At 32.0% G+C, this 27,540-nt stretch overlaps 2 protein-coding genes across 4 annotated transcripts; both read right to left on the bottom strand.

Annotated features, from left to right (window-relative positions):
* Positions 1-695: 695 nt before the first annotated feature.
* On the bottom strand, positions 696-11,688 carry LOC123229593 (protein ABHD11). Of its 3 annotated transcripts, none has more exons than XM_044655516.1 (14): positions 11,382-11,688; positions 10,613-10,747; positions 10,368-10,394; positions 9,419-9,509; positions 8,587-8,630; positions 8,195-8,293; positions 7,022-7,079; positions 6,851-6,903; positions 6,324-6,425; positions 5,140-5,205; positions 4,207-4,328; positions 3,698-3,869; positions 2,807-2,896; positions 696-1,121 (listed from the first exon to the last, which is right to left on the bottom strand). In XM_044655516.1, the coding sequence occupies exons 1-13, from the start codon at positions 11,493-11,495 to the stop codon at positions 2,834-2,836; spliced, it is 1,146 nt and encodes a 381-aa protein (XP_044511451.1). In that variant the 5' UTR covers positions 11,496-11,688; the 3' UTR covers positions 696-1,121; positions 2,807-2,833. The 3 variants fall into 3 exon arrangements, with proteins under 3 accessions (XP_044511451.1, XP_044511450.1, XP_044511449.1); XM_044655515.1 differs by lacking the exon at positions 696-1,121 and adding an exon at positions 1,228-1,551; XM_044655514.1 differs by lacking the exon at positions 696-1,121 and having other exon boundaries at positions 2,546-2,896.
* Positions 11,689-24,459: 12,771 nt separating this feature from the next.
* Positions 24,460-26,492, bottom strand: LOC123228704 (probably inactive leucine-rich repeat receptor-like protein kinase At5g48380). The gene is made up of 3 exons (XM_044654175.1): positions 25,692-26,492; positions 25,224-25,355; positions 24,460-25,131 (listed from the first exon to the last, which is right to left on the bottom strand). The coding sequence occupies exons 1-3, from the start codon at positions 26,490-26,492 to the stop codon at positions 24,460-24,462; spliced, it is 1,605 nt and encodes a 534-aa protein (XP_044510110.1).
* Between the last annotated feature and the right edge of the window lie 1,048 nt (positions 26,493-27,540).

Here is a 27,540-nt window from a genome sequence, read left to right as displayed (position 1 = left end):
CTATAACTGGTTGAATTCACTAGTCCAAGATAGATAAGGTTTCTCTTGAGTTCTAAAATATATCTAACTTAACTCAAGGTTTTCACCACTTTTCCAAGAAGCGTCAGTTTAATATCACATATTCTAATGACCTTGCACACTAAATTGTTTCCCATCAATATCTTCTCAACATTTTCTTCTGAAAATTAACAATTTTCTGTTTGGTGACACATGGAGGGTACAGTCAGAGTTTAAAATCCTTTCATCTTTAGTTTTCCTCTTAGAGACAATTAAGACCTCACAATTTTCATATTCTTCAAAAGCTATGTTTGCACTCTCATTTCAAGTCTACTTTTTCCTTGTTCCTTCATTCAAACCTGTCTTGTTTAAAGTGTCCTCTCTTGTGATACAAAAAACATTTTCTATCCTTTGACTTGGATCTATACGCACCCTATGGATTTTCTCCTATTTTTCAATTTCGTCTTTTATTAACTAGCCTCAAATGTTTGGACCTTCCTTTCCATTATGAAACTTACTGACAAATTCGAGTTTTTTTCTGTAGCAATTATTAATGAAATTTGACAATGTTAATGAAATTTGCATAAGATCTAGGGAGTGAGTTTAACAAAATTACAGTCTGATCATCATCATCTACATTGATGGACATGTTTTTGAATCTTTGACTAATTTCATAAAATTATCCATGTTATCCAAGGTTTTCGTTTATCCATTCCAAGACTGAATAGTCTTTATTATAGAAAAGTCTCATTTGAAACTTCTTCAGACAGATACAAAGAGTTTAACTTACCGCACATATCAACTACAAACTTTTCTTTCTTCACATCTATTAGCATCTTGTCTCCTAACCCAGAATTAGCGAGTTATTAGCTTTCTCCAATAACTTTATTTTCTCTTTTGGCTTTATAGTTTTAGGGAGTTTCTCCTCACCTTCAAAGTGTTGTAGTAGTTAGTCTCTCTTTCATCATAATCACCCTAATTTTCATCTTCCACATGCCAAAATCACTGGTCTATATAAACTACTCCTCAAATTTGAAACCGATATTAGGGACTAGAAAATGGATATAGAACGACTACCAATTTTGTTGAAATGTTCTCCCCAAAAACATGTTACGTGCAGCAACCTAGTTTGGATACCAATTGAACAAATCAGTAAAATGTTAATACACCAACACCAGCAAACCAACAATTGGAAAGGAGAAATGTAGACTACACACACAACACAACCCAGAATCAAGGATGAGAGACAACATATTTATGTTTTTTCAACTTTTTGGCGTAGCAAACATACATCCACTTTTCATAGAAAAGCATAACTTTATTCCGTATCAATTATTTTCAATATTACTAAGTTTTTCTTCTCTCTAATATTTTCTCACAATCACTCGCACACAATCCCTCTGGCCTAGGAGCGTATGTACATAAAATACCCAAAAGTTCCTCTTATAAAATCACACTCCCTCACGCTTGTGCGAGTTGATCTCATTCTGTCCATTCCAATTGGTTTGGAGTGGTCATGAGCTACTCTTTTGCAAATCTCTGCAAGAGTTGTACCTGCAATAGCATGTTTTTTGATGTTTCGAATGGAGTTCATGAGCTCAACTCTTCAACTATGAGTTTAGTTCAAACATAAAGGATTGACTTTTCAACCCAATTAATTTGATATGGAAAGTAAGTGCCACATCATCACAAGGTATCTGTGAAAGCCCTTCTATTCTTACCGAACACCCTTTGATGACTGAACCACTCTAGAATCTCATTTCCAAGAACAGCGAACCTAAATCCAATTCTTCATTTCGGAAGTTCTTGAAACAGATAACAAGATTAATAATCAATTTGTTGAATACTGAGAGAGGCCAACCTTAATACATCCTTTTAGCATTGGAAGTGCTCTATTATTGCCACCGAACTAATTCAAGCAGTTTATGCAAAACACTGTTGCCGAATTGGAAATTTTAATGGACCAGAAACCATTTCAATCGAATCCCAATAATTAATATTAACTATTCTTGTATAGAAGGAAATTTTGGCGGAGATTTAAGCCTCTTGCACTCCAAGATAAATAGTCGGAGTTTATAAAGGCAATTAATATTTCCAGGTAATTAAACAAATTTTTTCCTGCTTAAAATTAGAATCTCCAATGAAGAAAAACCACAAAACAAATCACTTGAAGTAGCTCCTTCACCTTTGCAGCCACTGAGATCGAGTTTGGTTAGAACAGGCCATGTGGTCTAATGTTATTCTCGACATCAAACTGAATTGAAAGCCTAATTACCTAGAGTTTGAAGTTTGTCCTCTGCACTATATGTAATATTTTTAAACACACAAATAATATATTATCAGATACTTAAATGTTATTTTATATTTAGTTTAAAATTTTTCAATCACATAATAACACATTATTTATGTATCTATGTACCTAATTATATATAAAAAATGTGCATATATAATTTTAATAATAACTAAAACACTGAATGTTAATTTAGCATTTTAAATATAACTAGGAAGAATGCTACAGTGGAGAAATGTTGAATGGACAGTTGCAAACTTGATGGTAAAAGATACCCATACCATTTTAGTAAATGTAACTAGGAAGAAAGGTATTCAAAGACGTTCAGAAAGTTGCACATTACACACTTAAAGTAATCATCTTTGAAAAGACTTCAGCATTTGCCTTCACGTGCTACTCTTTTTTTAGTATTATGTCTTTACTATTCACTATTCAGATGTGGATGGAGAAAAAAGAAACGTTTACACACAATATTTATCATGCACACACAAAGCTAAATAATAATCTATAAAATTTTACCAGAAAAATGCATTAGTTACTTCCCCATCAGAATCCCTGGAAAGAAGATGATAAAATCCTGAACAAACCATCTGGGTTATCTGCGTGAACCTGTCAAAACATATGATACAAATGAGCACCAGGTTTGTGAGTTGGAGACACACAGCATCACAGTATATCATGCTACCAGACATATTCAGTTGATAATTGTTCTGGATGAAATTGTACAATAACCTAAATGCAAGTAAATGGTCCAGCAGGACTACTTGAGAAAACAAAAAAAGCCAACGCTATTCCAATTTGTTCATGAAGCTACACTAAAAAAATGCCTCCAGTTAAAGGTGTGGAAGCCAATTTCAGTAATTGTTGCACGATAGAAAACATGCAGATTTTTTAACTTTGGCTGTACACAATCTGATGTAGCTCAAACACTATAACATTGATAAACACTTTCAATGTGGGAACTTTTCTAACATGGCTTATTCAATAGTATTTTGTAGAGCAGAAGAATACATTAATACATAAAACAGAACATGACCTCAAGCTGTTAATTAGCAATGTTAGCATTGCATTTGAATCCCCCAATATGTCAATTCTACCACAGTAAACATGAACATACCTATTAAAAATTAATGTCAAACCTTACTTGATAGTTTAAGCTTTTCTGGGTTAAGCAATTACTTTAGCTTTGCTTTTTCTTATAAATATCTATGACATGACATTATAACCAATGTCTCACAAACTCCAAATGGTTTAGCCTTCCATCTTAGAGGATGTGTAATCCTACTCTAGGAATATGTTGACACATCACAGATGAAATCTGTTTCTACAAATAACAGCTAAAGCAAAATCAGGCAGACCATGTGCATCAGCAAAGCGCTTTAGAAAATAAAGCAAGTGACAGAAATGTACCCAATGTCCAGCATCTTCAAGGACATGCATTTCAACTCCACCTCCACCATCAGCAGCCAGCTCCTCAGCAGCATGAATTCTCTGGAGATCTCCAAGGGCCCACCTGTGTAAGCTTCTCTCAGCTTTCAAAAAATTGACATGCACACCTTGAGGCAGGTTTTCCACAAATTTCCTGCATTATTTAACAATAATTAAAAAACTATTTTCATGCTACACTTAATGTTAAGCCACTAATACTGCAGGACAAGTTAATATTAACTTTTGCCTCAAATACTTCAACACAAAAACAAATTAATGTTAGTGCAAAGTGACAATTTTTGTGAGAATCTAGGATGAAAAACTGAAACATATTGCCAACCCTAATATGCATATTGACAATGTTTCTGACTGCACAGAACAAAGTATAACACTAAGACTTCATCTAGGAAAAGTAGCTATTTTAGGAGTCTTGTCCTTTAAACACTCTCAAAACATCATCCATGTATCATAAGAGAAACAAAGAAAAATACCATAAATTTGTTTCTTCATAGGATTGGTACATTTCAGCAATTCCCTCAAGATCAAAGACCCATGAGAAGCTTGATGATGGTGAACCAAGAGGGCTGGTAGATCGGAGGTTCGTTACCACCCACTGGACACAAAAACAAGAATTTAATAGAAGATAAGATTGCGAAACAGAAAGTCCACACAGCAAGGTAGAAATTTAAATTTAATTTTTCCAGTTTATCTTTCAAATATAATGACAAGTAACCTCTGAAAGATAAAACCAACAATGTACAAAAGAAGTAAGCCACATCAAGTTAATATGAGCTATTAAATTTTGATTACCCCGCCAATTTGATGCATCTATATCCTTATTCTGCTGTACTAGTTTACGATCTAGAAAAATATGATTGGTTAAGCCACAATACTCCACTATCCTGTTCATGAATGTAAGGCTTGCTGATATTTCTCTCTAACCTTGTCCTCGAGACAATTTTTAAGTCAGATCCAGCTTGTCTTTAAGCAGCAATGGGAGCGAAAAAGAATCAGTAAGGTCAAAAATAATTAAACTCTAACAAGCCCTTCACAAGGCATGTGCATTTCACAAAGGCACAACTTATTCAGTCATATAAAGGGAGATTAGAACAGATTACTTCAGCCAACCTTAAGCACTAACACACAGTAATAGACCATTAAAAGCATTTTACTAAGGAATAAAATTATATGCATTGACACTCGTATTTGAACAAACAAAAACTAGTGATTTGGACTTAGGAGTCAGGGCATCCAAATCTAAATCTAACGTGTAGTGCCTGAATTATATTAACAGGATCATGAAACTAATATATGTGATACATATATATGTATGTATCTATGTATTCAGTTTATCTTATAGGACCCAAATTCAAATTAAAGTTACACAGAGAGTAAGTGAAACAATACTAGTGTCCAAATTATACCTGTGCCACATCTTTGGAAAAACCTTCTCCAAGAAGAGCATTCACAACCTCCCGCTTTGAGCTGACCTACAGTCATGGAAGATTGCAACATACTTAAACCATGTTCAATAAAAGAAAATTAAATGCCCAAGAAACAAATATTTCAACATTTTTTAATTTAAGGCCAAAAATAACAAAAGAACTATTCAGCTAAAACAGAACAATGAGAGGAGATACATCATTTTATGTGCACTCTATATGATCTAATGAAGTTGAAAATTATTAAATTAAGGAAACTTAAACATATAAAATATATCATAGTCACCAACCATAAGTCATGTTTACCATCTTTTAACTTGATAAAGTTTGAATTAAATTTGTACCACCATCATCACATATCAGTTAAGGTCATTAAAATTTAGGTAATTAGATGAAGTGCTTTATAGATTAAGTTTCCCTAAAATTCATGTAAATGAGCTATACATTTATGAATACTGAATTCCATCATGATAGTTATATCAGTTTTAAAGTGATATAGGAGCAACATCTACATACAGCAAGAAAAAAGGGAGAGGGATTAAGGGAACAGGAAGAGGGATCATGGAAAACATATTACAGAAGGAACTGAAATATTAAAGCAGAGTTTTGTATAATGAGAAATAAAGAACTAGCAAAATTTAACTCCAGAAACATCCATTATAAAAATATCCATCTGTTTATGCTAGTATTAGAAATCAATAATAGAATTCCAATTCACATAATTTATAATAATGAAATTCCCATTGAGATAAACTAAAACAGTCATGAAATCCTGAACTAAGTTGATGAAGTCAATGTTCATCACTAATATTTATTGCATCATGAATATTAAAGTTACTAGTTATATTGAACACCACCCCAACCATTATTAACCACATCTTAACCCATTTACAATGGTAAAATTTAACTTAATAATGGATCAAAAACAAAAATCATAGCTTCTAAAACCTAACTATAATTATAGCAAAGCCATATAAAACCAACCCACCCAACAAGAATGCCAATCAATAGATCTGCCAAGTGCAAATAGTTAGAAATGCATCCTAACTGACTCTAATCATTAAAATAATAAAATAATTTTCCAACAAGAATAATTCTTTCGAATAATCCATACCTCAATTAACTTGAAATAAATCAAAGGATACAATACGAAAAAGATAAATCACCTCCTTAGGCAGTTTACTGAGGTAAGAGATAAGTACAGATGGATGGTCTTCTCCATCTCCACCAGCTCTAACTTTTCCAGGAGTAGCATCCAAAACCCATACCTGCCAGGAAAAAAAAAAGACATACATACATTTATGTATATATATATATATATATATTTTATAAACACACACATACAGAATAAATAAATAAATATATATATATATATATATTTTATAAACACACACATACAGAATAAATAAATAAATAAATATATATATATATATATATGTACACACACACACATATATATACACACACTGGAAACATTTTTTAACTGTGAGGCCCCTATTGCTTCAGCTACCTAGAAAACAACAATAATTTTGATACTACCATGGTTTGAAGTATCTAGTTATATAAGTCAAAGATTGAATGTAACATAATATCTAAAGTTCAAGTTCTTTGATACCCAGAATCAATATCACATACCTTAAGTAATGCCAAAGTATAATACCAGCTCAACAATATCTAGCAAGATCATACTTACTCTGACAGGCCGTGCAAGAGGTTTGGCAGCTTGTTCCACAATGCTCAATGCAACTGCAGAGATAATTATGAAGCATATTAAGCACTTGAACCACCTGAAATTAAATAATGCAACTATCATATTCCATTGTCTGCTTTTGAAGAAAATCAAATACCAAAACAACCAAAATACCTTTTCCTCCAAAGCTATGACCAACAAGAACTCGGGGTGTTATTCTAAGCTTTCCAACCTAAACCAACCAAAAAGGTGGAGAAAGCAATTAGAATTATACATGATAAAATACACAACCAGTAAACGATTTCAAAGCATTTTGCACTTTTTGGCCAAAAGAATATAATTAACAAAGTTGACTCTGAAAATATTCAAAAAATATTAACAATATTGGGATGCAAGTTGTTTAAAGTGTTCAATAATATGACAGAAGGCCAGGAAAGTTCGATGCTAACTCTTAATTGATAGTAGGCTTAATCAAGCACTGCAGAATAGAAGTTAAAGCTATGTGACATACTAAGTCATATCAAATTATTTTTGAAAAGCAATGTACAAAAAGCTCAAAATTTACAGGAATGATCAAAAGAAATGAAAACCTAATGTAGAAACACCTCAACTATGCCTTAAACATCTATTCTTTCCCCTGCCAAGTCCCTGCTGCCTTAGAGGGGTATTTGGTGCCACTCATCAGAGCTGAGCGAAAACCTATAGTACTAAATTTGTCAGATGTCCCCATAGTTTTTAGGATTTTATTTTGTTTAGTCTTTCACTTCATTTTATTTCCTTTGATATTACTCCTTATTTCATCAGAAGAGTATTTCACAATTCTGTAGGATTCTAGGTTTCAAGCCTATCATAGATCCTTAGTTCTAATGTGTTGTTCAGACTGATTGATTAAAAATATTATTGAATTTCCTCTACTAAATCTCTTCTATTCTCCCACTAAATTCTTATTTTCCTTTGTAATCTTTCTTTTCTTCCTCTTTTCAATCTCTTTCTTCTCTTTACTATTTCTTCTTTCTTCTTCTAAAGCACTAAGTGATAAAAGAAACTCAAACAACTGATCCACCTAAAGTTGACTGTAGATAAGTTTCCTGCATATGATATCATGCCTTGAGACAGCAACATTGTATTTTCTTGATAATAAATCACATTAATCTGAAACAAAAGAGAAAAATTTCTGCATTTTCATTACTTCCATATAAGATTTCTACAATTTATGCTTCATGCTCTTCATCAACTTTTTGCATCTAAAGAATCAATTTGTAGAAACAACCAACAGGGGAAGAGCTATTTTAGCTAATTCAGAGATTAGTTGCTTAAAAATCATACCAATAGTCAAGAGATACTCACCAGCTTTAAGACGTCAAGAGCAGTTGAGGCAACAGTATGGGGTTGTCTCTTCTTCATTGATGCTGAATCACCATGGCACCTCAGGTCCACCAGGAGGAACTGTGTCGATTAAGTCCATAAGGAACAGTTAGGATTATCAACATGTTCTAAAGTCTAAATTCTTTTATGTAATTCCGATGAAATAATAACTCCACAAGACGTTACACATTAAAAATAACACAATATATTCAAACTAAGGTATAAAAGCAGTTTTAGAAGTTGACAAAAAGACTATCCTGCAAAGGAGAGAGTAATACAGAATATAATTTTTTATTCATACAAAAACACACAAATATTCAAAATAAGCAGAAGTACTATAATTTAGAAAGAAAAAGATGTTCAACCAGGAATACCTGCCATGTTGGAAAAGCCTGGGCCAGTCTTCGAGCAAAAGTTCCTGTACTTTCAATATTCATAAATAATATTCAAACCAGCTATTCACAAACAAATGCACACTAACATACAATCTTCTAGCTATTTATTATGAGAAATATTGTAGAACAGATCATGAACAAAGATGAAAAAGGAAAGAACACATTGCTCCATCAGGACCAAGGAAAGAATGCAGTATATTCAAATTAGCACAACCAATTTCGACTACTGGATAAATGTTTAAGACAAACTACAGCACACCCAAAATATGGTCTGCACATTTTTTTACTTTATTTTATTTTTTGTAATAAACAGAAGAAAAAAATTATTAATTGGAGAAATTAAATCACTGCTAAAATGAATGAAAGGTCCAGTAAAACAAATAGAAAAACAGAAACAGCCTAACATCTAGGCTAGTAGAAAACAAAAAAAAAAAAAGTCACTTGGGCATCTAAAATCAAGAAGAATTTAACACATACTTTCCCAGAAAAAAGGGACTTTAAAAAAAGATACTTCAGATCTTAGAATAAGGTGGACTGCAACATCAAAGAGTTAAGGAACTGCATTTGTTGTTCACAACTAGTGAAATTACAACCAAGTGTGTAAAAACTGATAATCATTGCTGCCTTTATATGTTGGATGACCCAGAATGACATTGTGCAATGACATTTCAAAGTATTAACCAAATTAAACATCCTAAGAAAAGGATCCCTTCTTCCATTAATCCACAAAACAACTATCATGCAATTTATGTTTCCAAATTTCATATAAGTACATGAAACCAACAGTGCTCATACAGATCATATTACATACCCCAGTTCTTCCTGCTACCTAGAATGCCATGAAGGAGAATGGCAGTTGGTGGTTCAGGTACTGATTTGTCCATCATAGAACTCCATTTTACCTATGGACAACATTATATTAAATACATAAGTCTGTCTGATAAAAAGAACGAAATAGAAATTTTTTCTTTTAAATTATTCAGCAGTGTATCACTCCATGAGTAGTCATATCTTAAGTAAAAAATCTTCAGTCTAGACAGCTACACTGGAAATTACATGATATGGACTCATAAAGTACAAAGTTAAAATAATGAGCACTCTGTCAGCAGGAGAGACCAGATTTCAAAGCAAGTTAAGCAAGAATTAAGGGAAAAAAATATTCTACATATTATTCACACTTTGCTTCATCTGTGACCTAAAACTAGAAATTAACTCTGTGTGTGTGTGTGTATTAGTTCAACAGTTCTACTTGAACAAGTAAACGATTACAGTGAGGTAAATTCACCCCACGATATCAATTAGCATGATAAATTAACAATCAAAACTTGATGAAATCACAAGTATTGCTTTTCAACTTCACAAAATAGTAACAAATTCTTCATTGAAGGACACCATATGTTGATGAAATTTGATGAAATTAAATTCCAAGAAATAAGACATGATAATAACTTTCATGAGCTACAGTTTGCAAATTGTTCAGCATCCATTATTTCTAACCACTAAAGCTAAAAGGAAATTACGGAGTAAATAATTGTTGGTCGTTTCATATGGATAAAAATGACCAAGTCACCCTATTTTACTGTTTAAGACATTAAATGTGGAGAATTTAAGTTCCTTATACAAGAACTCTTTGTCAAATAAACCCTAGTACTGATTGAGTAACCCTAGTTCCAAATGCTTAAACTCCTAGGGAGGGGAACCAATAATATCATAAACTCTAAAATATCTAATTAGCAGATTGACAGATTTATAGAACTTACAAGTGCACCTTGAACAAGCTCATATGCCTGCAAATAAAAATCACAATAATCAGTCATCATGTTCCAAACTAGGATGCTCTACTCCTACCTGAATGCAAAACATTTTTTGTTTACCACTTTTGATCATTTAGGGTAAGGTTTATCAAAAAGTCTATGAAAAGAATTAATCACTAAGCAATTGAGAAAAAAATTCCTTATGTCCCACAATTCATTGATCTTTTATCAAACTATAGCAGGGGTCTTACCAGGACTCCTGATGGATCAGCTGTGCCTCTGCCACGAGCAAGCCTCTCGTCCACTAATGCCATACGTACACTTGGATATTTAGCAGCTCGACTTGATTGACCAACAGCTAATTTAGAGACACTAAATGCACCATTCTAAAACCAAGGAAAAATAAAAATAAGTTACCAAATGTCTGAACCTGTGATGTCCTCTTCTCCTAAACACATAACAAGCAAAACACCCATGCTCAGAAAATATTAACATGAATTTGCATCCAAGCAACCATAAATTATGAAATACAGTAAAAAAAACCAACCCAAAAACTTTAACATCATCACTCAACAATTAATATTCTATAATTGCAAATGTTATTTAATTACATATTTTGCATAATAAACAATCTCCACTGATCAAACTGAAAAGTTTTACGTTAATACGGACCCCCATAAACTTATCTTAGATGACTAAAACAATTTTAGAAACAAAACAAGAAGAAACTTAAAAAAAAATTGATAGCTTTTCCGAAAACAGGAAAGCATCACGTCACGTGTAATAAATATAATTCCGGAGCAATTTACATTAAAAAAAAAAAAATTCAAACTTCAACTTCCTCTTCCGACCGTAAGTCGACATTATGCATGGTAGACCATCTCTACAAATGAAATTGGATGCTTAACCTCCCTTAATGGCCACGTAACGTTACTCCGGTAACATTAACGTAATTGCAACATAAAATACGTTTATAACAGGTTGGCTAATGGTACTGAGCAATTACTTAGTGCTGGTTACCTGGTAAGGCCTAGGAATCTTCAAATTAGCTCTATTCATCAAATTGAACTTAAGCTTCCTTTCGGCAAAAGTAACGGCAGTGTGGCTCGCCGTGAGATTCGAGATGACCGACATTCTGATTCAAATACGGAAAACAAGACGACAGCGAAAAAGAATTTAAGGAGGTGGTCCGAACTGTTATATTATGAGATAGATCGGTAGAAATGGGAGGCGGAGACACCAAGGAATGCGGTGTCTCAGAGCCTCCCTTCGTGTAATTCAATGACAAAAGAGTTCTCTCTCACGCCAGGTACTGGGGCGTGGGAGAGCCCTACATATTTAGTGACAAATAACTTTGAACCCCCCAAAGATTTAGTGTCGTACTGGATTTGAAACTTTTATAATGAATCTCATAATTTGCTAAGAATGACCCTTTAACCCAATATAAATGAGCACAACATAATATTTTGATAATGTCATTTAGCTAATTTATGGTATTTCTTCATTAAAATTACAACAATCTTGCATTTATAGCTCACATGTTGAGTTTCTTTAGTTAAATTATATGATTTGAATTAATAAAATTTGATAAATACTGTTATATATACATACTTTTAAATATATAAATAGATATATATATATATAATATGTTTTTATATAATTAAGTATTCTTTTATTTTTAATTGTTTGTTAAATCATAAAGGGTAATTTTAATACTATTAGAACTTGAAGGGATGAATGAGAAATAAAGCTATTATGTATACAGGACATAGGAAGCCACGTCACGTGAAGAAACATGTGGTTTGCGTGATATTGATGGTGTGGACAAGTTGGCGGGCGGGTTCGGTGACGCGGATTGAGTGGTTCACCGTCCACCTAACTTTAATGGACACATTCTTTTTTTGAATTTTTTTTGTAAATAGAAAAGTTGAGAGAGATTGAAATATGAATGGTTGGATTAAGTGGTAATTGCTTTGAAGTTTTACAATGAAAAAGGAAGAGATATGTCTCTCTCAAACAACGGGCAAGGGATATTTATAGTGTGAAGCCAGTATCTAGTCATAAATGTGTTGTCTAACTATTAGAGTGGTTACATTATTTTCATTTGGTGAAAAACCTATCATTATGCTTTCATTAATTCATATTATCATCTAAGTCCTTAAACCATGGCCAGCCACCCAAGCATTTATTGATTACATTTGATAGAAAGCTATCAAATACATAATTCTCTTTTGAATTTTCACTATTTATAAATAATTATATTAATCATGCTAAGAAAAATTCTAATAGGATGAAAAACCAAAACAAATAAACTTAATTATTTAATATCATATAAAGTGGAATTGAATGTGCTTAAACTATCTCATTAAAAACTTTACTAAAAAAACCCTGTGAAACAAAATCCAATGAAGAAGAAAAGTATACAGTGCACATTTTGTCTAATATATTACACACTTCAAAAATTTGTTCATCTTAATAAATGTTCTCCTTGATGAATGCTCCCCCTATTTATAGTAAAATTGGTTTTAGTAAATTTCGTTGCATGTTAAACCACTACATACTGATGTTGTATATTAACTTTTCAAATATTGATGTTGATAGTGTTTTGGTGAATAAGTCTACAAAGTTGTCATTAGATCGTATTTATTTGACATCAATATTTTAGCTCTTTTGAGTGTAAAAGAACTTTGATGAGATATATTTTATTTTGTTTTATTTAATGCATTCACCTTTAATTTTGGTAATATAGATTGTATTGTCTTCATATAATATGAAAGAAGTTGTATGTATTTCAAATCTGATGGATAACAGATCATAACTATATGCATTTTAGGCTAGCTTCATGGAAAGCTAAAATCTCTAAATAATTTGATGTTGCAATCAAGGTTTATTTGGTGGAGCAACATGATATTATTGTATCATTATAAATAAAAACATATCTCATCTATGAGCAGGTCTTATGAAGGTTAAAAAGATAACTGCATCTGCATATACAGCTAAATTAGGATTTTTAAGGGATTTGACAAACTAGAATAATCTCAAATCTCTGGTTTCACATAAGTAATGAAATATATGTTTGATTTCATTCTAACGGCAACGAGTTGGTGTAGAGTTAAATAGAGTCAATAAATTCGTTGTAAAGGATAGATTTAATTTAGTGTATTAGGTCAAATATTATAGGGCACAAATGACATTAAAATAAGGTACTTCGAGACCAAACATCTTTTCACCTTCTTCTTTAAGATGAAATGGATTTTTTTTAAGATTAAGAAACTGAATAGTTATTGGGGTACTCAAAAGAAAAGTCTTATCCATATTAAAGCATTTTAACAATTTTTCAATATATACTAATTGATAAATAAGTATTTTATTTGAATTATACTCAATCTACAAGGTGAGACAATATTTTGTTTTTTCTAAATCTTTCATCTCAAATTCTTTTTTCAAGTATTCAACAGTTTTTTAAAGTTTTTCAAAAGTTTCAATTAAATTAATGTCATCAACATGTATTGTTATGATAACAAATCCTGATTCTGACTTTTTTATAAAAACATGTGAGCATATAAGGTCATTCACATAGCCATTTTTCATCAAGTATTCACTAAAATAATTGTACCACATTCTTTCTTATTGTTTCAATTTGTACAATGATCTTTTTAATTTGATTGAGCACGTCTCTTGATTGATTTTTTTTCTTTTAGGTAATTTAAATTCTTTTGGGAAATTTCATATAGATTTCAGTATTTAAATTTTCATACAAGTAAATAGTAGCTATATTTATTAGACGCATATCAAGTCTTTTAAAGACTGTTAAACTAATCAAATATCTGAATATAATTATATTTATCATAGGTGCGTATGTTTTATCAAAATCTATATCCAACCTTTGGGAAAAGCCTTTGGTCATAAGTCTTACTTTATATCTAGCAATCTTATTTTTCTCACAAATATTAATTTGTATCCAGCGGGTTGTACAAGTCCAAATACTTGATATTTTACCAGAAAAACTAATTTTGCCTAAATTGTTTCTTCTCATTTAGGTCTTTCATATCTTTGTATGTATTCGTCCATAATGCGTGGTTTAAAATCATCACCATTCATAATTTTGATAGCAACTATGAATGAGAATATATCATTAATGTTAACCATTTCATGGTTCCACTTCTCTCTTATATAAGCATAATTTATAGAGGTTTATGTATTCTTATTTTCCTATATTTTGGGAGTTTTTTCTAATTCAGAAGCTTTAGTCTCTTCAGAGACCATAATTTTTTTTGGAGATATATTAACAAGTGTAGATTTTTTAGTTGTTTTAGGATCATTATAATTGATATATGTTTGATTTTTTGTCTTTCATTTTTGAGAAACAACGCTATTTGATCTAATAAGTCTACCACGTTTTTAGCATGTACTGGATTGATCAATCACAACTTAAATAGACTGTTCAGTAGTCACATTAATTCTTGTTAATGCATTGGTAGATGATATATATGATCTTATCACTTTTGTCATATCCACAAAAGCATCGACACTTGGTTGACAATAAATTGAGAATGAACTATCTTTTGCATTTCAGTTTCACCTTGAGACGTGGGAAGATTTAGATGAGACATAATAGGTATTTGCCAAATAAGTTTATGTCTAACTTCAGGAGACATTTTCTTTTCCCTAGAGGTGGGAATATGGTCTTATCAAAGTGACAATATGCAAAGTATACAATAAAAAGATCACATATCAATAGTTTAAGAAATCGATAATAGATGATAAATTATATTCAACATAAATTCCCAAACGATATTGGGTTTCATTTTTATGTGTTAAGGAGATGCAATAGAGAGATATATAACATAACAAAATATTCTCAAATGGGATATATTAGGGTTATGATCAAGAATCAATTATAGAAAAGAATATTGATGATAATAAGAAGGTCATAAGCGAATTATTGTTATAACATTTAATATACCATGTCCCCACATAAAAATTGGTAATTGAGTTCTCAGTAATAAAGTATATACAATTACTTAAAATCATTTGATAAGAGACTTAGCTCATCCATTCTAAGTATAGACATGCATGACTGGATATTCAACATCAATTTTTATAGACATGTAATAATCATTATCTTGGATATAAATTCACAGGCATTATACAGTCGCATTTTAATATTCTTCTCCAGGTACAAACCTTCTATAGAATATAATCCAAAGAGATGTGTACTACTTGATTGCTTAATTAAAAATAGTAGAAATTAAATGCATGATATTTAATATTTATCTGTATAAAAAGGTGTAAACTAGATAAATACTTTAAAAGTAATAAAATTCTTCATTATTACAATTCAAATGTTTGGAAGTAATTGAGAATCCATGTAGTGCATAAATGAAAACAAATACATGAACAACATAGAAAAATCTTGAAATGATAGTCTTACCCCTTACCTTTATGTAGTTGGTTGATTGAACTACTAGTTCCGCCACATACTTTGTTACTCACCTTTACATATAAACAATAGAAAAAGAATGCATGAGTGAAAACACTCAGTAAGATAATGCCTTTAATCACCTTGCACAAAACATAAAACTGGAAATCTAGCGTTTCTTTAATGAAAGTCAATATGGTCACAACTTGGCACTCTCGTGACCTAACATAGGCCATCCACAAAGGTACTAAGGTCAAAGTTGATCTTTGCATATTTGATGCCCTGGTGAACGCATATGACACCTTGCACATTTACTCATTATCATGTCTTGTGCACATGGCATACGGTTTATTAAACTAGCTAACTATAATACTTTGGTCACACAAGAAAAATCTAGTCATATTCCCTCCCTTACCACATATGCTATTTATGGAACTATTATCTGAAAACCATCATTGGATAACCCCTACCACAAGTGCATATGTGATGTATCTCGCTTACCACATGAGAAACTAGCAAAAAAAAAACTGTTTCCTTTACCGTGCACACCTAAATTGAGTTGAACTGTATGGCTAATACGTCTTGGCATCAAGTGCATGATGCATCTCATAGGCAATTATCTCTCATATAGCCCTATTATTTTGACATGTCTAGCCATTTATACACACAATTGATAGTTATCTAGATGTATATCATTTTTCTCAATTTTAATGATTTTTTACCTAAATTAAACTCAGTTAGGGTTTGTGTTGTCATCCATATAATTTGGCACATTTTCTATGTTTGATTAACTTATCTTATTTTTCTAATTACCTTTAATTTCTTTATTTCTCTTTCCTCTTCCTTGCACTTAGCCTAGCAACAAAATAGTTTTTTTTCTAATTCTTAGTGTCTACACGGGAGTGTACTAAAGTTGCACTTCCATGTACTTTTATATAATCATACACAGGTGTGTCGCATTGGTTACACCCATTTGTAGTTGTTAACACTAATACACAAGTGTGTTAAATCATAAACACAACATCCACTTTTGGAAAGCCACACATGGCGTGTATCCCATAGCTGCATATATCCCATACCAAACAGGTGTGTGTGCCTCTCCTCAAGACAAATGTGAAAAGAAGAAATTGCCTATTTTATGCAAATGAAACACAGATGTTATGATGCCATACACAACCATGCATTGTAATTTGGAGAACGCAAACCTTTTGGTTCTATGTCTTTTTTGGCTATCTTCTAGCAATTCAATCAATCAACACATATACAACAGTTTCTAAACATCCTAATATCTTCATACATTTGCCAAACAATAATAATGACTGATCAAACAAATCATGACAATTATCCATATGAATTCTTATTCTAATCACAAACAACATAACCATTAACACATATTTAGATTAATCTTAAGGCATCAACATTGATGATTTTATTATCATAATCATCCTAGAACATTTAACAATCATAGTTTAAGAATACAGACCATAGAAAAATATGTTATCCATTAACTGAAATCTAAAGAGGACACTATACTTGTCTTCCAATGTTCAAGTGATCCTTCACATGGCTATAAAAATTTTTAGCAATCGATAACTTTCTTCGATGACCAAAATTTCTCCTCACTCTTTTCTCTCTTTTGGTGTGCAGTTGGATGCATAAAAAAAATATTGAAAATTAGGTTTACACCTCTTTTTCATTTTTCCTTCTAGACATGACACACGCCCATGTGTCATAGCGTCCAACTAAAGCACCGTCTGATTTTGCCATCGTGTGTAGGCTACATTCCGAGTTGATAATAAACAAATATGAGACCATCATACAAATGCATTAATTAAAACTATAAAATAATGAAATAACCTACTTGGTAGATGAATGAGTTCACATATATCCCCTTGGATTCTATGTAGGAATAATAGGGATTTGACTCCAATTTTAAAGGGAGATAGTTTTATTACTAATTTACCTTTTGAATAAGTAGTACATAATTTCTTATTAGACAATAAAATCTTATGATTATTTAATGTATATCCATGTAAATTTCCAATAATCCTACGCATCATTGTAGATATTGAGTGACCTAGATGGTTATGGCAAACCATAAAAATCTTTGGGATGACGAAGAATCAAACAATGAAGGATTAAGTTCCACAGTCGATTTTGCCCAAAACAATGAGGATGACTATTCTGGAATCCTCTAATATTTTCAAAATGGTGTAATCAAGACAAATAACCTCAAAAGCCAATGGTTCAAGATCTTGGTGCAATGTAAAATCTCTCTCCAGTTATATATCCTTACACAGAAATGCACTCAAAGAGACGTGTCCAGTTAAAACTTTGTTTGCACAAAATTTATACCAAAAACATGCATTAATAAATTACAACCCATAATCTCAAAAGTGTATTTATGATTTAATAAATCAAAATTGAAGAGTCTAGAAACCTAAGTTAAAAATCCAATGTGCAAAAAGAAATGTAAACAACTCAAAATACATCAACAAGTCTAATAATGAAAAATATCGTTACTCTTATGCGTTGCCACAAGCTAACTTGTTGACTCCCTTACTACCACTTCACTACTCTTTAACCTTACCTGCAACACCATATAAAAAAACACGAGTGAAACACACTCAATAAGTGAGTGCTCTCATCACACCTAAAAAATATATATACATCACAATTAATTAGATAGTCGTATGTCTTTTACTAATCTCCATGTGATATTACGGATGTTTTTCTAATATCTCAGATGTCTATTTAGATTACATCGACACCCAATGCTCTATCCCTAATAACGGTATCATCCCAAATGACTAGTGCCAATAATATATGTCGACATTCCAAACATATGATGAAAGTATGAGACATTTTATATATCAATCATAAAATACACAGAGTGCACATATTAGTCAGGTTTTGGGCTAAAGATACCATATCGTGAAAGCAATGAGACCATGAGCCTCTTTCGCTATCACATATGCATCCCAAATGCTAAGACACCCAATGTCAATGCATACTTAGCCAAAGGTATCACAGTCACACAAACTGATCTATTGCTTTCATGATCATATTGTATATAACTCAATGGTTCAAACTAATATGATACATTGTTTTTAATATTTGACATGAAATTGTTTTGGTTAGGGTTTGTATTGTCATCCTCATAGTTAGACACACTCATACTGATTTTCATCAACTATTGCCTTCATTAGGGCCTTATCCATTTTCCTTCTCATATCGCCTCATAATCTTCTCTTATAGGGGTAAAATGATCATTTTCATACCTATATACAAATGTTGAAACTTTATGTACTCTTTGTATACCCCATACGTCTTTATTCCTAAGTTTCTCTAAATGTACACAAATGTGTATCCCTCATACATAGGGGTGCATTACTTAATCCACACAACATATAACCTAGGCACACAAGTGTGCAACTTTAAGGAAAGGCACACAGTTTTACATCTCATACCATATGAGTGTGTATCTATTCCCAAATTCACACTCTTATGGCTTCATCTTAGTATAGGAAAAATTTTGCCCAAAAGTACATGGGTGTGTGTCATGGGACACATAGGTGTGTAGTGTAATTTGCTACATTTTAAATTGAACTTTACTCATATTTTCCAACCCTCTAACCTTAATCCAACAAATCCAAAATACACTACTATAGTCATAAATATATGAGATGTGTTTCTACATCACCAATAAGACTTGTAATGATCATGAATCACCTATGGCATATGTAACATCCCTCTCTAAAAACACTACCCATCAAAGGAGAAATGTTACGAATTAATATCCGGAGCATCTATATATATATATTTTTTAAATACTTTAAAATAAACACATCACTAAAAGTGTTTAGAAAATATTCTAAGAAAACTAAAAGTCTGGAAGCGAACAAAAAATATATATACTCATATGAAAACTCATCTGGAAACATATGAAAATGTGAAGTAATCATATATAATTGTACTATCATCTCAAAAAGGTCTAAAAGCAACAAGAACATGTGACTGTATGCATGTAATACAAAACAAAGATAACTTGCTCCAGTTAGATCTATCTTCGCTGACCTGACCCTGCCTCGTAGCTACCTCGATCACCTATACCTGCAATCATAAAAGAAAATGAAGTGAGTGATAAGAACACTCAATAAGGGGAAATAATTTAGTAAATTATCTCATTTCTTGTTCTAACTCACTCTCGAGACTCAACCTCCCTAAGAAATCGAGAGGATAATTTAGTTCATTTTTTACTATTTGAGTCATACTTTGTCCCATCTGGTGTCTATTTAATACTTTCTGAAAACTGACTATAGGGATTTGGCACTTTTCTAAGCTCGAACTCTTTTTCTTTCTCTCACTACACCATTTTTGAATCTGAATTGTGTTCTACTACGAGCATGCTCTACTACGAACAAACCTTACTGTGGGTTTATGTCCTACTACGGACATGCCCTACTACGAGTAGTGTAGTGTAAAGTGCCCCCTCATAGTTTATAGCATGCATGCGGACCTTATATCTTACTAATTTTGCTTTCATCTAAATTTATTCATAACTCACTAGACTATACTCTTGGGACAACCCCTGAATCTTGAGCCTCAAATTCTTTTTCTTGCTTTTCTTTCTTTTTTTCTTTTTTTCTTTTTTTCTCTCATTTCTTTCCTTTCCTTTCCTTTCCTTTCCTTTCCTTTCTTTTCTTTCTTTTCCTTTCCAAAACTGCAAAACACTGTTCACAACCCTGTTCATTTGACAGAGTAGCCTTATTTTTCATAAAGTTTCATAGTCCAAATGGTTTCTAATTCATACAAGCTATATATCATTGAAAAGAGTATTCAAAGAGCTTTCCAATAAGCTATAATAGCACTTATAATTCATTAGATAAGATAGTCAAAACGTGAGATGAAATCAATAGAAAAAAATTGACTCCTTTGTTTATTTGGTAAAATAGCCCTTGTGGTTCATATAATATTTAATAGTCCAAATGATCCCCAATTTATACAAGTTATATATCACTGAACAGAGAATTCAAAGAGCTTTCCAAAACGATATAATAGCACTCATAACTTATTAGATAATGCAGTCAAAATGTGAGATGAAATCAGTGGCAAAACTTGTCTCCTCTGTTAATTTGGTAAAGCAGTCTTTATGGTTCATACCATATTTATCAGTCCAAATGATCTCTAATTTATACAAGTTATATATCATTGGAAAGAGAATTCAAAGAGCTTTCCAACAAGATATAATAGCACTCATAATTCATCAGGTAAGGCTGCCTAAACGAGGGACGAATTCACTGGTAAAATTGTAAATATTATGTAACTTTCTGCCATAGACAAAATCACACATATAGACATTCCAAATGGCAAAACAACATTTCTCAACTTCAAAATCATTATTTATAACATAGATCCAAGGAACCAAAAGCCTAAAACATACAACATATCAAGGATGATACCCCTTATCTTTTTTCAAGTCAAATCTTTGCAAGTTGGCTTCCTTCTCTTTGTTTGGTTTCCTTTAACACCAAAATCACCTTAAATCAACACCAAAACATACTAACATATTCATATAACATACATCCAATATATATATAAACATAGGAAAAGGGAAAAAGAAAGAGATCTTTTGGTTACCAAGCTCCAAAAGTGTTTCCTCTTCTTTTCTTTCCTTACTCTTCTTTCAAACTTTTCCAGGCATCCAATTTCCTTCTAAAAAATGAAGAAAACAAGCATGAAGGGGCTGATTTTTCTGGAAGGGTGGAGGAGACGATGGAAAAATGGAATTGCCTTTTTGGTTTTTGACTTTTCTCTTTTTATAAATATCTTTATCTTTTTCTCTTTATTTTTTTATTTTTTTTCTTTTATATATATCTATATATATATATAAACACACACATATATGTTATTATATATATCTATATTTAAAATTGGAAATATCTCCAAACATGGTCAAAAGATGTAATTGCCCCTAGAACATACCTGATGATATTACAACATATCTTTCTATAAACCATGTTTATATAAATTTGTACATAGCCATTTAAGTCTGTTTTAACCTTTCTAACAACACAAATTATTAACCAACATCCAATACCATCTCTATGAAGCTATTAAAGAATTTTAACAATCAATTTAACCAAGTTACAATCACTAGTCATTACCACATCAAACTGTAGCATACAACATAATTTTTATAAAGTTATCGTCAATCCATCAATCCTTTTATCAATATACTATCACCAATCCATCATTCCTCATACATAATCACAAAATCATTCATTTATAAATGATCATATTAATATATAATAGACACAACATATTTTCATGGAAAAACATGTTTAAGTAATCATCTCAAATCATCAATTACATCATCAGGCATAAATCGACTGAAGACATAATCAATCATCATACATATACATAGATTCTTACATAAAAACACTTCATCAGCTACTAGGAATAATAATCTCAATAGGAAAATGTTCAAGATCAATAAAGAAAGAAAACATCATACTTCTCCCTCGTTCAACAATAAACTAGTCTTCTTGTTGGAAGAATTTCCTCCGTTAATGCTTCTTCTTGTGTCCAAGGCTCCAAGTCACCTCAAAACTCTCTCTTCTCTTTGTTTTCTCTAGAAATATTTGTGTAAAATATCTTAGCCAATGTGTTTGCAACTCTTTTTATTTTTCAAAAGTAACTTCACACGATGGTGTATAGTATTCATACATGAGTGTGCATACTAATACACATTAATAGCAGTTTTCGAAATCATTGCAAAATTGCTCCTTATCTAAAATTCAAATGCACTAATCATGCACGGATGTGCATACCTTCATACATGAGCGTGCATGTCATTCAAACTTAGACAATTATCATGCATCAAGCAAAAAAAATACTATTTTACCCTTTTTTATCACATACAAGGCATGCGGTCTTCCCACATGGTTGTGCATCTCCAATTTCACACATAATAATAATAATTAATCAAAAACAAAGCCAAAAGATCAAAATAACCTTGGACATACATACAAGTGTTATATGCAAGCAATTGCTCAAACAAAATATCAAGTTCGGAATCCTTATAAATTTTCAAAGATTTGATGAATATTTAGCATTAAGAGAATTGTCCAAAAATCCATCGCCATTTGAACTTATCCAAATGATACCCATTGTGTCAAAATCATTATCAAAATCACTCAAAGAATGTGACATCAAGAGAGATAAGAAAAAAGGACAAGATTCCTTGAAAAAAAAAACATATTTCATGAAAGAAAGCAAGATGCAAAATAAAGCATTCTTATTGCCATAGTTAAATCAAAGCAAGTTGATGAAATGAATTCTCCTGCAAAGCTCTTGTAGTGACCACAAAATGTCAAAAGATTCTCTGGCATAAGAGGCCAATTTTCAAAGGCAAGACTTGCAAAGTTGAAGATTCCTAGCAAAACCAAAGATTTTTCTACAAAATCAATGATTTTTTGCAAATATTCATTTGCAAAGTTACACAAAAGGATTCTTTATTTCAAGATCCCCTGCAAATCTGCAAAATTTATGCAATAATTCTTACAAAGAAATCAAAAATTATAATAACCATGTTTCAAAACTAGTTCAAACGTTGGAGACAGTGTGTGTGTGTATATATATTCAGAGTCATTAAATGTCAGTTGACCCCTCAGTCCATTGCGATGATTTCCCTTGTCCAACCTATAACCAAAATCAACAAAAAGAATACTCTCAAAAAATTATTAGTTTTATTATTATTATTGGGGTTTAGGAATACAACTAGAAGATTGAGCTACAAAAATGATACAACTTGCAAAGGCTTGTTGTGAGTGTTTTAGATTTGAATGTGAGTTTGTTAATAATTTATCTTTACCTGTAATAGATTTTGCTTTGATTCCATGGCCACATAAATCAGTCAAATATCATAGATTTTGTTTTGTTTTCATAGCTGCATAAATCAAGCTAATATCTTTACCTGACATATTTCAAACAATAAAACTATGTGTACCCATTTTTGGTACACAAATATATACACATTTATATGTATCATCATGTGATTGGATGATTTTGAATTAAGAATAAAACAATAACCAATCATATGATGACACATATAAGTGTGTATACATTTATGTACCCAAGATGGGTACTCATAGTATTACTCTATGTCAAAATCTAAACTTGTATACAATGCAATGGGGACATTTGATTCAAGAATTCAAAAATTACTCTGTAATCTATCATTTATTATTGATAATATTTTTTATTATGGATAATCTGACATTCATCTCTATCTTAAGTGTTAAAATATTAACAAAATAATCTTAATTTTATTATAATTATATCACTTCTTATTAATTTCAAAAATACATTCATTTGTAATTAATATAACAATTATAACATGAAGAATACTTTTTAATAATAATACTTAAGTACATTTAAATAAAATAATAATTTGATATTATTTAATTACATATAATCGAATACAAAAATTATTTTTATATATCAGTTTTTTATTAAATATAATAATAATTATTAGTTAACAATTTTTTAAGTAATTTAACTTTATAATAGTATTTATTTTTAGTAATAGAAGATTAACATTCAATTTTTATAAAATAAGAAAGTTCATGGTGTCATTGTATTAATACATAGATACTTTTTGGTCCTCCATTTTCAGTATGGCACTTCTGTTATTTCATTCACTTCAACGCATTCATCTCCAGCGGCTGGTGCAGTAATTTCAGCTGGCATAATCATTATCTCTGGAGTATCAACAAGGCCATAACTTTTGGCAACGCCACAAAGTTTTTTGTACACTTGAAGCATTGTTGGCCTCTGATCCGACGATTCCTGAACACACTGACATGCAACTCTAAGGAACAGAAAGATCTCTCCATCAAATCCTTTACCAATTAGAGACTTATCGATGGTATCATCAGAATACATAGAAAATCTCTCTGATAAATGAGATATCTCAATTGTACTTGGCTCCTTACCACTGATGAGCTCAAGAAGCACTACTCCAAAGCTGTAGACATCCTCCTTATTAAAAGCCGACTGCATGGCCTGCTTCAAATTTGATAACTTGGGCTCCAAATTATGATCAATTAAGATGCACTTGGAGCTTATGTCAAAATGGAATATTCCAAAGTTGTTGAGAGAAACCAAAGCTCTTGCCACTCCTGTTGCGATTTTCACCCTCGAGGGCCACTCCAGTCTATGACTTGGCCCATCATCTGTTGGATGAAGCCATTCATAAAGGTTTCCATTTGATAAATATTCGTATACAAGAAATCTTTCCATTGATTCCACACAGAAACCCCGGAGTCCAACTATGTTGATTTGCTGTCTCAGTTTAACCAGAGTCTTTAATTCAAACATAAATTGCTCTCCTAATGATCTGACGTAATGAAACTTCTTCACTGCAACAAACTCACCATTGGGGAGTGTTGCTTGTGCACTGTCCCTGTTTGTCCCGTCCCAATTACATTATTTTGGCTAAAATTGTTGGTTGCCTTTTTGATATCTTCTAATTTCAGGCTTGTAATCTGTTCCTCCCAAGGATGAATCTGGACATGTATAAAGAAAATTGATTGAGTATGCACCTTGAGGCTTCAATCAAGTAAACATATTTTTGAAGAATATGAGAGATAGCGGTTTGCGGAAATAAGTTATGATTTGGGTAAATAGAATCAATACGGGCTTTTTAAGGTTTATTATCCATGGTAAGTTTACGTCCTAAAATCCTAACCCAACAATTTTACCTATTGAAAGTCTTCAACGGATCACTGTAATATAGATTAATTTCAGAAAATTTATGGATTCAAATCGTAAGGCTCATCAAGTATTCCTGCAATCCAAGTTATTTTATGACATATAAAAATAAATATACAAAGAATACCTACCTTTTTGCACTTATCCTGAAGCGACGGGAGACGTGGTGGTGACTTGCTTACCCTATCAGCAACTGTTCTCTTGCTTTGAGTCCTCCATCTACTTATTATAATCTTCTTTACATGTAGCCAAGGGACACAATAGGACAAGAAAATAGTGATAACTGAAACTACAGAAGTCACATAACCAAGCACGAAACCACTTGTGAAAGAAAGGTCAAATTTCAATGGATTCCCGTGATTTCCACAAGGTTTAAGCGGCCCTCCGCAAAGTCCCTTGTTGTTGGTGTAGCTTTCCTTCGGTACAACTGCAACGGCAAAATCTGGCACGGGTCCTGACAACATATTGTTAGAGACACTAAATTTCCGGAGCCGTCGAAGCCAGCTAATTCTTGGGGGAATTTGACCCGTTAGCTGATTATTGTCTAGTAAAAGGATATTCAGATAACTGAGATCAGCAATGGCTGACGGGATTTCACCAGAAAAGCTGTTATTGGACAGGTCAAGTTCAACCAGATATGGTGATATTTGCTCAATATCCTGTGGGATTGGTCCGCTAAGGTGGTTACCTGAGAGGTCTAGACTCACTAAACTAGAGCAATCCTTGAGTCCCCGAGGAAACTGGCCTTTGAGCTCCATGTTCGTTAGATTAATATTTAGTATCTTGATTGTGCTTCCATCTATGCTCCAGCAAGTAACCCCAACAAAGCTACAAACAGAACTCGCTGTAATGGCATCAAAGCTCCACTTTAAGCGTTTTAGTGGGTCTTCCAGGGAAGTTTTAATAGATCTCAGGCAGTGAGTTTCTGCCATTTCATCATTGGTTAAGCCAAAAGTAGTCCTGCAAACAAGACTGTAGAAGAATATGAAGAAAATTAAGAGAACGAAAACTTTTGAACTCAAAACCATTTGCAGGTTTTTCTTTGAAGCAAACCGGCACAAAAAGAAAACTGATCTATGGTTTCCTTTCTTATCTGAAAAGCAATTTGAAGACGAGCATAAAGAGAGAGCCAAGTTTCTACAAATGAGGCTTATAAACTACACAGCTTTTGTAACTTGGCTTTCTACTCTTTTGATCTGGTGAACTTCTCTTCCACAAATTCTTGTGTGCTATTTTTCTTGTGGTTGTTTTGTCTTGTTGCCATTCACATAAATTTCTCAGCAGACTTGCTTAGAAATAAATTTCCAAGTCAAGGCCGTAAAGGAAACGCCATTTGAAGGCAAGCATGGAATGGAGTGACAACCAAGTTTTTGCCAGGACATCGATGCATGCATGCCTACAGCTCTCTAAAGTCAAGTCCTCGTAAACAGAGTATTAAGGATGGCTCGGCAACTTTCTAAGTCAAGTCTTCCGTAGATAACCAGTATGATATTCTAAAGCAAGAAAATATTTTAAAAAATGCCATAAAAAAAAAAAATCATACACGGTTACAAAGGTAGATTTTCCACCACGTGAGAAGAAATTTTGGCCAAAAGAGTGTGAAAGCGTTAAATTGTTTTTGCTTGACTTGAGTGTGAAAGCCATTTCTTTGACTTGAGGACGGTAAAGGTTCATAAATACGCCCCCTCCCTTTGTAATGGAAATATCCGGAAATCATATTTCCCTCAATTGCTTTTGCTCTCTTCTTCTCCTTTCTTCCCCTCAATTCTTCTTTAATCTATTTATCTTTTTATATTTATATATTATATTTATAACATATTATTAGTATGATCAGTTCAAGTATATCATAATTTTTCTATTATATTGTTATATTGTTTATCTATTATAAATACAGATATCCCAGTTGTGATGTCTCAATTATCTTTTAATTTTTGTTATGCTTTTATTTAATGTTTCATTTATAATTGTATCATATTTACA

Source organism: Mangifera indica, chromosome 11 (assembly GCF_011075055.1).
Source record: "Mangifera indica cultivar Alphonso chromosome 11, CATAS_Mindica_2.1, whole genome shotgun sequence".
Lineage (NCBI taxonomy): Eukaryota > Viridiplantae > Streptophyta > Magnoliopsida > Sapindales > Anacardiaceae > Mangifera > Mangifera indica.
Note: the sequence above shows the minus strand (reverse complement) of the source record. Positions and strands in the feature narration are given on the sequence as shown.